This window comes from Rhinoderma darwinii, chromosome 2 (assembly GCF_050947455.1).
Source record: "Rhinoderma darwinii isolate aRhiDar2 chromosome 2, aRhiDar2.hap1, whole genome shotgun sequence".
NCBI classification, from domain to species: Eukaryota; Metazoa; Chordata; class Amphibia; order Anura; family Rhinodermatidae; genus Rhinoderma; species Rhinoderma darwinii.
Genome location: NC_134688.1, coordinates 467878690 through 467890868, shown reverse-complemented (window position 1 = coordinate 467890868; position 12179 = coordinate 467878690). Strand labels below are relative to the sequence as shown.

Below are 12179 nucleotides of genomic sequence, written 5' to 3'. Positions count from 1 at the left end.
GAGTTAACTGATCGGCAGTAACTCTTTCAGCACCCTGGACAGTGACTACCGATCAGTATAAACCTGTAAAAAATAAAAATAAAAGACGTTCATACTTACCGACAACTTCCTGCTTCCTCCAGTCCGGTCTCCCGCCCGTTGCCTTGGTGACGCGTCCCTCTCGACATCCGGCCCGACGTCCTGGATGACGTTTCAGGCCATGTGACCGCTGCAGCCAATCACAGGTCAATCACAGGCTGCAGCGGTCACATGGACTGCCGCGTCATCCAGGGATGTCGGGCTGGATGTGAAGAGAGGGACGCGTCACCAAGACAACGGCCGGGTAAGTATGAATTTCTTTAACTTTTATTACAGAAAAGGCTGTCCCTTCTCTCTATCCTGCACTGATAGAGAGAAGGGGCTGCCGATTAGTGCAGTGCTATTTTGCCGCCAAAAACGTGCCCGTAAATACGGGTGGAATACGGGTGACACCGGACCCGTATTTACGCCAGTATTTACGGGTGGGAAAAAATACGGTCGTGTGCATGAGGCCTTAGTCGGCTCTGTAGCTTTAGTAGTCAGTTTTTTAGTGTTCCCACACCGTATGCTAATGAGCAGAAAAGAGTCAAATCTTCATTTGGAAAGAGTCATATCTTCATTCCTCAAGTCTTTCCGGGTTTACCCCGCCTCCTTACTTTTGATTGACAGCTCCTCTCCTTCCCCAGCACACTAAATCCTGCGCTTGTGCATTGATGTCATCTTCTGGTGTGTGCGCACAAAGGGACACCGCATAATTACGATAAAAGGCGCAAAATGTTTGCAGACCGATATTTACAGTCGGAAGAGGAGTTTAGGAGCGGGGATAACGGCAATGAACTTTTTATAGCAGCGGCCAGTGAGGGATAAGTAAAGTTCAATAGGTGAAATGCTGGTGACAGGTTCCCTTTAAGTTCACATGTACGACAAAAAATGTACCGAAATGATTGACATGTCTGTTTTAGTGAATACTTGTATTTACCGTGAAATAACAATTCTGTAGCATCTTTTCTTAGAGCTCTGCACTAAACCGTTCCTCTGTTGTTCCTCCTGGAAATGTATAAATTGGCAAGTGGATGCTTTCATTCACCTTGTCAATAGGGTGTGTCTGATACTGTCCAATCAGTTCTATTAGTGTGAAATTGTGCAGGGACACATCCCATTCACAAGGGGAAGGGTAACACTCATTTTTCCATTTAGTCATACGTTTCCAGGAGAGATAAAAGAGGAATGGCACCTTGCAGAGTTTAAACAAAAATCTGCCCCAGAATTGGGAATAATGGAGAATACAAGTTTTTACTAAAACAGACCTATCAGGAGATCCAACCCTCTATACCACACCAGGCAGGAGAGGTGACAGATCCTCTATACTACACCACACAGGAGAGCTGACAGATCCTCTATACAACACCACACAGGAGAGCTGACAGATCCTCTATACTACACCACACAGGAGAACTGACAGATCCTCTATACTACACCACACAGGAGTACTGACAGATCCTCTATACTACACCACACAGGAGAGCTGACAGCTCCTCTATACTACACCACACAGGAGAGCTGACAGCTCCTCTATACTACACCACACAGGAGAACTGACAGATCCTCTATACTACACCACACAGGAGAGCCGACAGATCCTCTATACTACACCACACAGGAGAGCTGACAGCTCCTCTATACTACACCACACAGGAGAGCTGACAGCTCCTCTATACTACACCACACAGGAGAACTGACAGCTCCTCTATACTACACCACACAGGAGAGCTGACAGATCCTCTATACTACACCACACAGGAGAGCTGACAGATCCTCTATACTACACCACACAGGAGAGCTGACAGCTCCTCTATACTACACCACACAGGAGAGCTGACAGATCCTCTATATTACACCACACAGGAGAGCTGACAGATCCTCTATACTACACCACACAGGAGAGCTGACAGATCCTCTATACTACACCACACCACACCACACAGAAGAACTGACAGCTCCTCTATACTACACCACACAGGAGAACTAACGGCTCCTCTATACTACACCACACAGGAGAGCTGATAGCTCCTCTATACCACACCAGGCAGGAGAGGTGACAGATCCTCTATACTACACCACACAGGAGAACTGACAGCGCCTCTATACTATACCACACAGGAGAACTGACACCTCCTCTATACTACACCACACAGGAGAGCTGACAGATCCTCTATACTACACCACACAGGAGAGCTGACAGATCCTCTATACTACACCACACAGGAGAACTGACAGATCCTCTATACTACACCACACAGGAGAACTAACAGATCCTCTATACTACACCACACAGGAGAGCTGACAGATCCTCTATACTACACCACACAGGAGAGCTGACAGATCCTCTATACTACACCACACAGGAGAGCTGACAGACCCTCTATACTACACCACACAGGAGAGCTGACAGATCCTCTATACTACACCACACAGGAGAGCTGACAGATCCTCTATACTACACCACACAGGAGAGCTGACAGATCCTCTATACTACACCACACAGGAGAGCTGACAGCTCCTCTATACTACACCACACAGGAGAGCTGACAGCTCCTCTATACTACACCACACAGGAGAGCTGACAGCTCCTCTATACTACACCACACAGGAGAGCTGACAGCTCCTCTATACTACACCACACAGGAGAGCTGACAGCTCCTCTATACTACACCACACAGGAGAGCTGACCGCTCCTCTATACTACACCACACAGGAGAACTGACCGCTCCTTTATACTACGCCACACAGGAGAGCTGACAGCTCCTATATACTACGCCACACAGGAGAGCGGACAGCTCCTCTATACTACACCACACAGGAGAGCTGACAGCTCCTCTATACTACACCACACAGGAGAGCTTACCGCTCCTCTATACTACACCACACAGGAGAACTGACCGCTCCTTTATACTACACCACACAGGAGAGCTGCCAGCTCCTCTATACTACACCACACAGGAGAGCTGACCGCTCCTCTATACTACACCACACAGGAGAACTGACCGCTCCTCTATACTACACCACACAGGAGAGCTGACAGCTCCTCTATATTACACCACACAGGATAGCTGACAGATCCTCTATACTACACCACACAGGAGAGCTGACAGCTCCTCTATATTACACCACACAGGATAGCTGACAGATCCTCTATACTACACCACACAGGATAGCTGACAGATCCTCTATACTACACCACACAGGAGAGCTGACAGATCCTCTATACTACACCACACAGGAGAGCTGACCGATCCGATCCTCTATATTACACCACACAGGAGAGCTGACAGATCCTCTATACTACACCACACAGGAGAACTGACAGCTCCTCTATACTACACCACACAGGATAACTGACAGCTCCTCTATACTACACCACACAGGAGAGCTGACAGATCCTCTATACTACACCACACAGGGGAGCTGACAGATCCTCTATACTACACCACACAGGAGAGCTGACAGATCCTCTATACTACACCACACAGGAGAGCTGACAGATCCTCTATACTACACCACACAGGAGCACTGACCGCTCCTCTATACTACACCACACAGGAGCACTGACAGCTCCTCTATACTACACCACACAGGAGCACTGACAGCTCCTCTATACTACACCACACAGGAGCACTGACAGCTCCTCTATACTACACCACACAGGAGAGCTGACAGATCCTCTATACTACACCACACAGGAGAGCTGACAGATCCTCTATACTACACCACACAGGAGAGCTGACAGCTCCTCTATACTACACCACACAGGAGAACTGACAGCTCCTCTATACTACACCACACAGGAGAGCTGACAGATCCTCTATACTACACAACACATTGAGGAATTGGTAGGTCCTTTCTAAAATGCACTGATTTTTAATTCCATCCTTTCTTCTACTCCGGTCACATCCAGAGCTACATTTACAAGTCCTCTGGCTGATTCTTGAGTTTTGGTGTCGAGGCTTCCTGCAGCTTTCTATTGAGTCCGTGTCAATTGAAAACACACATTGCTGATTTGCATCCTGGGAGATGTCACACGTGTCGTACATCCTGCTCGGTACAATTAACTGAAAAAAAATGCTGATTTTCCCACATTGCAGTGAAGCAGATTGCATTATAGAATCCCGACTAAGCTGTTATGGGCGTCCGTCAGCACATTTGTAACCGTTTCCAGGAAGTATTTAACGTGAATGCAGCTCTGGATGTGACTGGAGTATAAGATATTCTATGCTCCAGGTCAGTATAGGAGAAGTTTAAACTGTTTAATAGCAATAAAGATTTTTGATTTATCATTTACTTGGTCATATGTTATTAGAGTTATTATTATTTTTCTTTGAATACCTATTTGGCATTTATCCCAATTTTGGGGCAGATTGAAGGGGTTTATTGATTTGCAGGGGTGTATAGTTTCCTTCTGTATTTACGTCCTTTGAATATTCGTGGTGATTTATGGAGAGGGTGAACAGCCTATGTCCTGGCAGGAGTGTGCTCACTCATGATGGAGAGCAGAATAGGGGAGATTTCAATGACTGGGCCATGGCAATGTTGGCAGCACTAGGTTGACTGTGATCCACACTGGCATAATCATGAGGTGTTGAGGTGCCCTATTCACGGCCAGCGTTCAGGGGCATCTGCACCCCGATCATCTGTAACCGTTCTGTTTCTTTTCTCTAATTTACTTTTTTATTCTTTTTTAGGTTGTGGTGACGATCAGTGACGGGAATGTCCCCGTCCCATCATGCACCGTGGGTTTAACCAACATCACCGTCACTCCTATCACTACCACGGCAGGGACTCCGTTTGCCAACTTACAGCCAGTAGCAGTGGGTCACCTGACTGCTCCTGACCGCCAGCTACAGCTCGACAGCTCCATTTTGACTGTGACTTTCGACGCCGTCAGCGGCAGCGCGGTGCTTCACAACAGACCAGCCGAGCTGGCAATAACGGCGGAGCAGGAGGCTGCCGGTCCTCACCCTGTTGCCCACTTTATCAATCTCACCACATTCGTGAATTCAATAGCTCCTTTGGGAGGGCAGATTGCAACCGAGGGACCCCTGACATGGAGGGCGGTACCTGTGGGTGAAACTCCGCCTCAAACAGAGGAAGACCCGCCCCCAGACCAGACCGAGCAGGAGCCTCACATTTCTACTACACAGGCTGGTCAACCTGGAGAAGCGGACTCACAAGGACAGATGTACAGTTACTAAACGATCAATTAGTCGCCGACTAAGCTACAAACTGGACTAACGGTTACTGTTAAATTATACGATTTTTATTTATTTTTTTATTTTTTGGGGGGGTTTTTTTGGAATGTGATCATGAAATTGTGAAAGTTAAGAGGTTGAGAAGATGATGGAATAATTCTCAGTATTAAAGTTAATGACGTTCTTATTATAGCACATTTACCCTTCAAAAAATCTATAGTTACTGGATTTTTTTTATTTTTTTTTGTCCTTGTGCGATGACCAATATGGCCGCCACATGGGTTGTCACCCAGCTAATAGCAGCCATATTGGTTGTTATCCGGTGTTCCCAGAGAACACCATCGATTTTTTTATTTTTTTTTTTTTTTTGATTTTTTATTTTTTATTTTTTTTATTTTTTTTTCTATATTTACTGGATTTTTTTTTTTTTTTTTTTCTTAAAGGGGTAAATGCTCTTTAGGGGACACTTCCAGGACTGATCATGGAGAAAATGCTTATCGTGCAGCTACTTTTTGTTTTCTTTTTTTTTCATGTAAAATATAATTTATTGTAGACCACGTGCGTCACAGAATTTATAATACCCGGAGAGTGTGAAATTCCTAATAAATAATATATCTTGCTGCAGAGAATGGATACGAGCCCAGGATTGGGTTAAGATGTTTTACTCAAGTTCATTTTATTATTACACTTCACTCTACGGTGAATGGAGTTTACAATCTAATTTCCCGCACCCAGAATAATAATGTAATCCAGTCCTGATGCTCCAAAAATAGTCCTATGCTGGATTAACAGGAGTTCATCTGATAGTCCGGCACATAAGGTCCTAGGACATCCTTAGCAGCCGGATTCATGTTCTCATCTTTCAGGCTCCAATGTGCCGACACTAAGGTTAATAACAGATTTAATTTCTTTTTCTGATACAGAGCGCCAAATCCTCTGTTTCTCTTCACAGCTAGAGGTAAATGATAACATTATGACTGCCTGTATTCACCACTAGGGGGAGCTCACAACATAGGGATTTATACATCTGGTATTGAACTCATTGGAGCTGTATAAATCTGTGTGCAATGAGCTCCCTCTAGAGGTAGCTGCCATAATAGTTGAAATGGTCTCAGTCCTGCGGCCGGCCCCATAGCAGTAGTGTGTCATTGTTATTGAGTCGATGAGAGCGGTACAATTCTGTATGCAGTGAGCTCCCCCTGGTGGTGGCTGCAGGCAGACAGAATTTTAGCATTTAAAGGGAATGTGTCGCTAGAAATTTTTCTTTAAATTTTTTTTTTAGTTCGTATATAAATGATTACACATTGTTCTAATTTTTTCACAAGTCAGGAAATATTATAAATTAGCTTCTAATTTATAACATTTACATGCGCTTGTCACTGTAAAAACAAAAGTAAATAGTTATTATTAGTGGAAAAAATGTAATTAATATTTAAAGTCCAAAAAGAAACCCTTTTCACGTTTTTTCTCTGAAGTAATGTAAAAAAAAAAAAAAATACTCAAAATTGGTATCGCTGCGTCCGTAAAAGTCCAAGCTATTACAATATACCAGTATTGAACTCGCACGGTGAACGCCGTGAAAAATAAAGAATTTTAAACGGCAAAATCGCCATTTTTTGGTCACCTTGGCTCTACCAAAAAATGTAATAAAAAGTGCCCAAAAAATGGTACCAATAAAAACTACAGCTCGTCCCGCAAAAAATAAGTCCTCACACCGCTCTATTGACGGAAAAATAAAAAAAGTTGTGGCTCTCGGAAAGCGGGGAGGAAAAACGAAAAAGCAAAACATGGATCAGTTTGGAAAGGGTTAATTACTTTCTAATGAAAAACCATTTATGACCACACGTGGGGTATCGCCGTACTCGGGAGAAATTGCTTTACAAATGTTGGGGGGCATTTCCTCCTTTATCCTTTGTGAAATTGAAAAAATTCAACATTTTAGTGGAAATAATGTTGATATTAATTTTCACGGCCTAATTCTAATAAATCCTGCAAAAGACGTGTGGGGTCTAAATGCTCACTATACCCCTAGAAAGATTCCTTAAGTGGTGTCGTTTGCCAAATGGGGTTACTTTTGGGGGGGGGGGGTTTCCACTGTTTTGGTCTCTCGGGGGCTTTGCTTTGTTTTAACGGACCGTGTGAAAGTTCTGTGGAGAAATAGGACATGTCTATTGAGGGATCCGTCAACAGAAGAAAATAGGACAAGTGTATGGGGATCCATGAAAACGGGACCCGCTGTTTTTCACGTCCGTTTGCACTAGTTCATGTGATTGGCCTTAAGATCAGGTGCAATAATTAAATTGTCCACTAGGTGACTGTAAAACGCTCCACTTGTTTGTTTTATCCACCAGGGGGCAGCAAAAGATTTATTTACAGAAGCTGCAACTAAGAGCGCTGACTTCTAGGCACAAAGAAAGCAATGAGTAAAGCCGCTCATACACATTCCATGACGGTCTGCGGAACCGGCTGACGATCTGTTGTGTACGGGGGTCTCCCCTGATGTCGCATGTCGGTCAATTTCAGCACGCCGATTCTCTGTTCGGGCAGGAGAGAAGCTGCTGCCAGACATCTAATCTTCCCGTTAAAATAAGCATTGAGGGTGGGGTTGGCAGTAGAATTACATAGTGCCCCTTGGGGGTGGATGCTAACATTGCACTAGGTGTGGCCACCTTTTGATTATTTCTGTGGCCCCCTATACTCTGTGGTCCCCGCCAGGCCATTGGTGTGTCTTACAGCGTCTCCGTGTACTGTCACATTATTTGCCCTGTTATTGATGTCATGTCTCGCCCTATAACGTAAAATACAGGTGCTGCTATTTTGGTGTTCGCATACGTGGCTGTCGGCGATGGCAGGTAAACAGCGGCGGTGTAGAGTCCGCGATCCTGCTGAATCTGATCTATAATATATTGCATCATATTATATGGGATATTCCCCTCCCCCACTATAAATTATAAGGAAAGTCACTGAGTACGTTTATACAGGTCCCGGAACTGTACGGTGACTTTTAATCTCTATAGTTTATCATTCACATCGCTGCTGCTGCGGAACCTCTTTTTGAAGAGCAAGGTGGAAATGCCTATCCCCGCTTGATTGATTGTTATGGACCACCCTCCTAGTTTTCATAAAGATCTGCAGCAGATGGTTGTATTATGAGGTTCTGCAGCAGCTGGATTTCCTGCGATTTTGATTATTGCGATTAATTCTATAAATAAAGCTTCATTGTTGTGGAAAGAAAAATTCTGCAACTTTTTATTAGACTTTGTGTATTAATTCCTCCACCTTTTCAAGATCTCTGCTTGCTGTGATCAAATGGGAAGATTCTTCTTTACACCCGGAGGCTGATACTTCCCACAGCTGGGGGTTTGCTACAATTGTATCCAGTATAGACCATTCTCTGTGAGATAATCCGCCTGCCTGGACTCAAGACTGATATTTACTTGAACTGATACATTGTAACAAAGTATCAGACCAGGAGAGAGATTTGTGGCAATCAACTGGTTTTTGCCACTAAATGTCGCACATTCTGGGGGACGCCATATTTGTGCTAAACGTTGCAATTTTTTTTCCGTCTTTTGTCAATTTTTAAAAGTGGGGAGAAAAGTGGGTGGGGTTAAGTGGGAGGGGGCAGGGCCAACAGCAGACTGGCATATTTATCAAGTATGCCAGCAATTGGCGCAAATTATAGAGGATCCCTACGCCTGCTCGTAGATTTAAGTTTCTGGCATTCGGACAGTTCAAGATGCGCCAAATTAATAAACCTGGTGCATTTTATTCCGACGTACTGTAGTTTAAAACTGGGGTACGAAATGCCGGTCTTAATAAATTGCTAGCGGTGGTCTTTTCCATCACGCAACCAATGCCGCTGTCGGGCCCTCTGACCGCACCACAACTTTCAACTGTATCTGCATCCCCAGAACGCAGATACAATTGAATACAATGGTGGAGCAGGTAGCCCTCAGCTCCCTGCTCCAGCATTAGGGTCCTATTACATGGCCCGCTGAGGACTATGTAAATGAGCGCCAATCAACAAGACAGCTCGTTGATCGGCACTCGTTTGCTCCTGTCACACGGAGCTATAGATGGGGACGAGAGGTCGTTACTCCGATCGCTCGTCCCCATCCATTATTATCATCTCGGCAGCGCGTCCCCCTGATTACACACCAAGATGTGTAACCGACAACGATAATATTTCATGCAACAAAAACAATACAATCCGCAGATGATCCAGCGTTTACTCGTTCATCGGGTGATTGTTGCCCTGTTTACACCGGGCAATTATCGTGAACGAGCGTTTTGCGAATGCTCATTTGCCCAATAATTGGCCAGTGTAAAAGGGCCATTAGGCCCCATGCACACGGCCGTATAATGTGTTACGGTCTGCGGTTTTACGGACCCATTCGGTTCTATTGGTCGCGGACACCTTTCCGAACCGTACCAGGAATTATGGAGTGTGTCAGTTTTTTCGTGTTTTACGGGGCGTTCTCCTATACTTTGTATGGGAGCACGGCCCGAAAATGCGAGCGGCTGTCAGCAGACGGCCGTGCCCGCAATCTATTACGGGCACGGTCGTGTGCATGGGGCCTTAATCTACAGACCCCTGACCTCAGCAAAGACCGGTGCGATGACGTCACCGCTCCATCATGCGCCAAGCCACCGACTGCACAGGCCGGAAGAGGCCTAAAGAATAGACTGCTGAAACGGGGCTCTGCGTTAATACTGGGCTCCGTATTTTCAGACGTATTTGCTCACTGTGTGTGAACATACCCTTATAATTATTATTATTATACTGTGTTATAGGGCACTATTTCTGTGTGGGCTGGCACTAAAGCTAAGGGGGCAGCAGTACTGTGTGTGGGGCACTAACAGGGCATCACTTTGTAGGGGCCAGTAAGGGGGCATAACTGGTGGGCACTAACAGGGCATCACTTTGTAGGGGCCAGTAAGGGGGCATAACTGGTGGGCACTAACAGGGCATCATGTCTTTGTAGGGGCCACTAGGGGGGCATCACTATGGTGTGGGGGGCACTAAAGGGGCATCGCTCCTGTGAAGGGGGATTGATTAGTCTTAAATATTTTTTGATGACGGCCATCAAACATAACGTTGCTTGGGGCCCCAGATGTGCCAAATCCGCCCCTGTAAAAGGCCCACATTGTGTTCTATTTTGGGTTTGGTCTCGGAGGCGACTTTTCTTGTTACTATATTTGTCACATCATCAAGAAGTATTTCTCTCGGGGATAGTCATGACTCGCTTGCCCCGGGTCCCGCGTGTACTTCAGGTCTATTTATAGAATGATGGGGATTTCAGTACTAGCGAGGACTTCCATGTTTGAGGCCCGGCTTCTATTCTTAGGGTTGGGTTTTTCTGAAGCCACGATGAATACATCGGCATCAGTCAGGGACGGGGCACCATGAGGGCTAAGCATGGGTTGTAATTACATACAATTGTGATCGCCAGTGTGCCGGATTACTGGATTTTCCGTATTATCAGATGATTAAAAAAAAAAGAAAACTCCTAAAAACACACGTAAAAGTTCATGAGTCTCACACCGACAGCAACCAATCACAGCGCAGCTTTCATTTTACCATAGCAGTTTGCCCCCCTCGCTGCCATTCAGTTTGTTTTTTTCCTCCCCCTTCCAAAATCCATAACTTTTTTTTAATTTTCGTCAATATGGCCGGATGAGGACTTGTTTTTTGCGGGGTGAGCTGTATTTTTTACATATATTGTTTTGGGGTACATACAATTTTTTTTTATCACTTTCTATTGTATTCTATTTTTTTGGGGAGCTAAAATGACCAAAAAACAGCATTTTTTTAATGGCGTTCACCCTGCGGGATGAATAATAATCTGCTGGTTGGTGGGGTCGCGGCAACGAAAGGTTACTAAATACTTTATTCAACAATTTTCTACTTTTTTTTTTTTTTTGCCCCCCTAGGGGATTAGAACCAGCGATCATTAGATCACTGGTACAATCTGCTGCAATTCCTATGTTTTGCCATGTATTGTAATTTCAGGGCTGAAAACCAAGATGGCAGACATGTTGTTCTTCATTAGGCTCCAAAGGCTGCCATGACAACCATCCACATCCCGCAATTGTGATCTTTACAATGGGGTCCCATCTGTGTTCACCACTGGCTGTAGCACGTTGTGCTTTTCAGACCATCAAAATGTGTCAGAAACCTGGTAGAAAAGAACTGAAGTGTGAACAGAGCCGTTCAGTATTATTATTTTTCTTGTTTTTTTTTATTTTTAGCTATGACTTTCTATTCACTGACAGCAAGCAGAGCTTGAAAATCTTGGAAAATAATTGAAAAAACACACAGATAGGAATGGGTTAAGGCTTCGTTCACATCGGTGCTAGGGCTCCGTTACGACGTTCCATCGGAGCTTTCGTCGGAACGGAGCGCTGACAAACACAAACGTCGTTTTGACGGAATCAATAGCGCAGTCGACTGCACAACGGAGAAAAACGGAAACCACTGGCACCAGACCCGTCCCCATTGAAATCAATGGTGATGGAAATGGAAACCTATGGTTTCCATTTGTGTCAGTCAGGGCTCCGTTCCGTCGGAAAGCTCAGTCGGAACGGAGACTAAGGCCTCATGCACACGACCGTAGCCGTGTGCACGGCCGTGATTTTCGGGTAGGCCGGCTGCGGACTGTCAGCGGGCTGTCAGCCCCAGGCCGCCCGCACATGCACATGGCCGCGGCCATTGTTTTCAATGAGCCCGGACCGCAGAACCGGGCCGTAATAAGACATGCCCGTTCTTTCTGCGGTGCGGGCTCCCGGGCCGTGCAAGGACCGCAAAAACTATGGTCGTGTGCACGGCCCCATAGAAAAGAATGGGGCCGCAATTCTCCCGTGGATTTTCGGGGGAATTGCGGCCGCAAAAACACGGTCGTGTGCATGAGG

General features: G+C 45.4%; 1 protein-coding gene across 4 annotated transcripts in view; it reads left to right on the top strand.

The window, feature by feature from the left end:
• The window catches only part of PRDM15 (PR/SET domain 15), a 55556-nt gene extending 49042 nt beyond the window's left edge, over nucleotides 1-6514 (top strand). For all 4 annotated transcript variants that reach the window (XM_075854632.1, XM_075854631.1, XM_075854629.1 and 1 more), the window contains one exon: nucleotides 4758-6514. In XM_075854632.1, the coding sequence (XP_075710747.1) occupies nucleotides 4758-5267 (510 nt within the window). In that variant the 3' untranslated portion in view covers nucleotides 5268-6514. The remainder of the gene's footprint in view (nucleotides 1-4757) is intronic.
• The last annotated feature ends 5665 nt before the right edge of the window (nucleotides 6515-12179 follow it).